General features: G+C 30.0%; 1 protein-coding gene across 1 annotated transcript; it reads right to left on the bottom strand.

Moving 5' to 3' along the window:
* Window positions 1-1297: 1297 nt before the first annotated feature.
* LOC149574970 (C4-beta,C20-epoxidase-like) lies at window positions 1298-4206 on the bottom strand. Its single transcript, XM_089812153.1, has 3 exons — window positions 3633-4206; window positions 1802-2114; window positions 1298-1683 (listed from the first exon to the last, which is right to left on the bottom strand). Exons 1-3 carry the CDS (start codon window positions 4007-4009, stop codon window positions 1435-1437), a joined length of 939 nt encoding a protein of 312 aa, XP_089668279.1. The 5' UTR covers window positions 4010-4206; the 3' UTR covers window positions 1298-1434.
* Window positions 4207-4597: the final 391 nt, after the last annotated feature.

Below are 4597 nucleotides of genomic sequence, written 5' to 3'. Positions count from 1 at the left end.
ATTTAAGTGTCTAAAATTTATTTTAGTATCTATTATGGTTGGCATCAAAATATTTTAACCTCAAAGGAAGAATATACATATATTAACCATTTTTTTTATGTGTGGAGCTAAATTATTATGTTATAATCCAAAGTTTGGGAGAAATACCATGTGACGAGTATTTTATAGTCAAAACAATAGTAATGGGAAAGATCCAGAATCAAATCCAGATATTTGCAGAATCCTTGCAAGATTTTGATTTTCAACTTGGTCTTTTTTTGGACAACTGCTATAAAATGCTAGTTTTAAATAGTCCTAAAGTTCTGCAAGAAAGCTTGTCAATAAAGTGTACAGTTTTTCCTACCCAAATTGCAAGAATCTAGTGATGTTGAGTAATGACAATAAACTTACAGATAACAAATTTCATATATTAAATGGCATCTAGACTTTGATTTCAAGTATGAGTTTCTGAACATACTAAATAGAGAAAGTGATTTATTAAGTGAGCACAATTTGTGTGAAGAAGATAGCTTAAGCCATGATAAGAACATAAGCTTAAATTATATTATGTAAATTATGATTAAAATAAATTGGAGTATGTTAATTTGGACTTATATGTGACTAGATTTTTTGCTACAAAATCTAAGGAGGTGCTTTTAGTGGTAATGATTACTCTTAAGGCTTCAATACTTGAGAATGATTTTGGTACATTTAGATCTTAGATTTCTTGGTCTCATATCAATTATTTTATGAAAAGGTGATTAATATCATTAAAAATGTAGTTATGGTTTTATTACATATTACTGAAAGAAATTTTGAACTTTACTGAATAGAATACATGGAGGAAGAATTAAAAGTCTCACAAAGTTGGTGCTCTAGTTCTATTAGTAAGAAATTTATACTTTACTAAGTAGAGGACATAAGAGGAAGAGATCAAATTCTCATAATAGTGTTCCTCATTCTTCTATTAATAATCAAATTGGTATATTGTTATTTATGATCCTAAGTATATCTTTTATATTACATCTTTTTTCAAACTTTAGAATGTACAAATATTTCCTAATTTTATAATATTTTTATTATATCATATATGTATATCTTTAAAACTTTTCTTGCAACGAACAATACACTTTATCAAGTTTTCTCCTATGTACTTGGTTTGCCTATTACGACATCTTTTTGAGAAAGTTTGACTTTCAATACGGTTTCTTATAAGAATAAATATTAAATATAAGAAGAACAATTCTTACTTTAGATTGTTGAGGACTAATAACAATCACCTACTAATACTATGTAATAAATAAACATAACAATACACTTGAAAGAGAAAACCTTCTACATCATCAATATAGTGAGATCATTTGACATATATAACACTAGTAGTGTAACCCTTACACCCTCCAAAGGTGCAAGTGTTATTTATATAGAAACCTTAGGTACATCCCCTATTAAGAATTAATCTATGTTTATGCGGAAGGGGTTGGAGGTGGCTTCATCTTGTATGACTTGTTCTGTATATTCTTTATATTCCTTGAAAGAAAATGTCTTATACTGTCGTGGATGATCATCATCTATTAGTTCTTCTGGTGCATAAACTTGTGAATCATCTGCAAAGCGCATAAATAATGCAATAGACAGTCGGGAATTCCACCCTGCATACTTTACTCTGTGCATGGCACTCTTATATCTGCAATTGCTCCAAATCTGTCATGCACACAAAAACCACATATTCAAATATAACATTACTTGGCTAATCAAATATCTAAGTTTCCAAAATTTATAATTTTAACAAGATTCCTTTAAATATATTTCTACATTTCACCTCCAAAAGTTCCCCAACGTTAACAACAAATGAATCCTTTAAAGGCTTGACAGAAGCCCAGAAATCTTCCTTTGTGAGGACCTCAAGGCCTCCCATGTGATCTTGGTATAGAATTGTAAAGCAAGAGAAATCCTTATGGCCTAGTAATGGAAATTTTGAGGTTGGTGCATTTGGAGGTGTATAATAATTCATGTGAAGACTTCCTTCCAATGATTTTTCCAATACAACTTCTAATCCCAAACTCCCAACAATAAGATTGACAAGTGTTTTTGCAAGCTCCTCCACCTTGCAACCGTATTCCTTCACCACTTTACTGAAAAAATAACAATAAGGAAAATGAGTATTTTTTGTTACCACAAAACAGTCAACAAATCATTATTTTAGTACCATTAGATTAACAATAAAAGTAGTCTTTATAACAAAGTTGAAGTAATCCTCCAAAGATTGATAGTTTTTCTAAAAGATAAAAAATATCTTCATTTCTATGCTACTTCAAATATCTATATTGAGTTTGTTACAATTTTAGCATTATACATGTTGATATTGTTACTACTATTAGATATAATTTCAAATTAATAAATTAGTTGTTGAAATTGAGATGATTAACAATGGTGAGGTTCATAATTATTTAGACATTCAGATTGCAATAAATGTCAATAGTTCTTTGGTTTGTTGGAGAAGTTAAATGGCTTCAAATGAGCCCCACTGAAACCAAGATTTGTTAAGTGAAAAGGCTCTGATATCACAAGGAAGGAGGCTGGGATCCCAGACATATTTTGGTGGAATGGTTAGTCCTTGGTCCTTGGCTCTTAAGCGAAGGGATTTTGAATCTCCAACAGCAATAAAATTGTAACAAATAGAAGAATTTAAAATAGGCACTTTGTTATTAAGATGGATGATCATGGATAATCTAATAGAATTTAGTAAAATGTATTGTTAGAAATTTTCTTGAAGTTGCAGGAAGAAGATTACATGAACAATATTTATATTGCATGTAGTGTTACAAGAAGCCTTAAGCATGTAATGGTTTGCAATAGACTCGAAATGACAAATACAAAGTATGGCATAAGTTAGTTTTTTATACTTTTCTAGACTATATTATTATGCTACCATAAAGAGAGCTTCAAAGTATTCTTAAAGAAAAAACCATCTTGAAATTGCCTTCATTGATCAAAATCTAGAAAGTTCACAAACTTATCAGTATGTTGAAGTAAAATAGGTATATGATATTAATGATTGTAGATTTGACACTAGATTATTGAGTAATTGGATGAATATGATAAACAAAAAAATTAAATATACATACATAAGATTTTCAAATTATGAAAGAAGTAACTTAATAATGAAAACTATCAAATAATATTGAGCTTACTTAAATCTCTTTTCCAAATTTCAATTTGATTAGTTGTCTTTGAAAATTAAAAAATAAGTGTTTTATTATGAAATTACCATGTCATTTTATTTTTGAAAAAAAAAAAGAAAGATAATACAAAGATTAAATGCCATGTACTACCAGAATTTTCTATTGTTTCAGCCTGGTTAATGCTGGTTGTTTTTGAGCTTTATTGTTGTATCTATCTTGTTTTTTGTATTTGGTATCAGAATCTTAGCTCCCTTTATACAATTAAAAACATAGGTGATAGGAGCAAATATGTTAATAAAAGCATTACTTGAACTACCCATTAATAATGGTTAGAAAGAATCCATTTCATTACATATTAGATAATTATAAAACTTGACTTAAAAATGTGCAATGCTAAAATCATCCTATAATGTGATACGGTGGAAGAACACAGAAACCATGGAGAGTCAATCAAGAACATAATCATACCAGAATTTCGGATTCCTTTGAGGCCATAGAACATCTGAAATCCTGTCGACTGAATCAGAAAGCAAAAGGCGAGGGAAATACATGGATTCCTTGTATGGAAACCTGGCAGAGCGCCCCGCATAGCCATCAAAGTAAGCGGAAAAAATTGCCTTTTCTTTCACTTCTGTAGGCAACGTAAATAGATCACGAGAAACTGAATCAATCGCCTGAATGAGATGGGATTCCACTCCATGATTTATAACATTGAAAATTCCCCAATTCTCACACGCCTCTTTGATTATCTTTGTGAGTTTTGAATGCCCCTCTTCCGAATTTAGCAGAGCCAGATCTACGATGGGAAGCTCAATTTCACTCTCATCCATTCTCATGGCAGCCATGATTGAAGAAAGAGATTGTTTTGCCTTCAAAAAAGTTGCAGGCCCTACTTTAATGGCCAAAATGAGAAACCCAACATTCAACAAAAGGGTTAGTTTAGCTGGGGTGGAGCATCCTTAGCCAACTATTCTCTTTGTTGGGATGAGATGATTCAGCCTTATCATAATGGGATGATTCTAATTGACAAAATCAAATGTTTGAATGATCTATCTACTTCAAACATTTGATATATGTCCTACACTATTATTATCATATAATTATATATATATATATATCATATGTTTTAATTATAATAATATTTTAAGCAACAATTATTTGTATTAATTAATAAGAGTTAAAGAGAAGTGTCTCTATACAGACTTCTCTCATAATAGTATATACATATTCATTGAGAACGTAACTTGAAATACACATAAATAAATGTAAGTGTTACAACAGTGACATACAATGAGATCTTTAACATGATATAAGAACGGGTTCCCTCTAAGACTTATGAAATTTCAAAAAAATAATTAAGAAATTTACTAATATAACAAATAGTCAAATGGTTGGTCAATATTTAAAATGAAGAGAGAAGTTACAGGCTGACT

Source organism: Cupressus sempervirens, chromosome 2 (genome assembly GCF_028749045.1).
Source record: "Cupressus sempervirens isolate cs-2001-9-10 chromosome 2, ASM2874904v1, whole genome shotgun sequence".
Lineage (NCBI taxonomy): Eukaryota > Viridiplantae > Streptophyta > Pinopsida > Cupressales > Cupressaceae > Cupressus > Cupressus sempervirens.
Note: the sequence above shows the minus strand (reverse complement) of the source record. Positions and strands in the feature narration are given on the sequence as shown.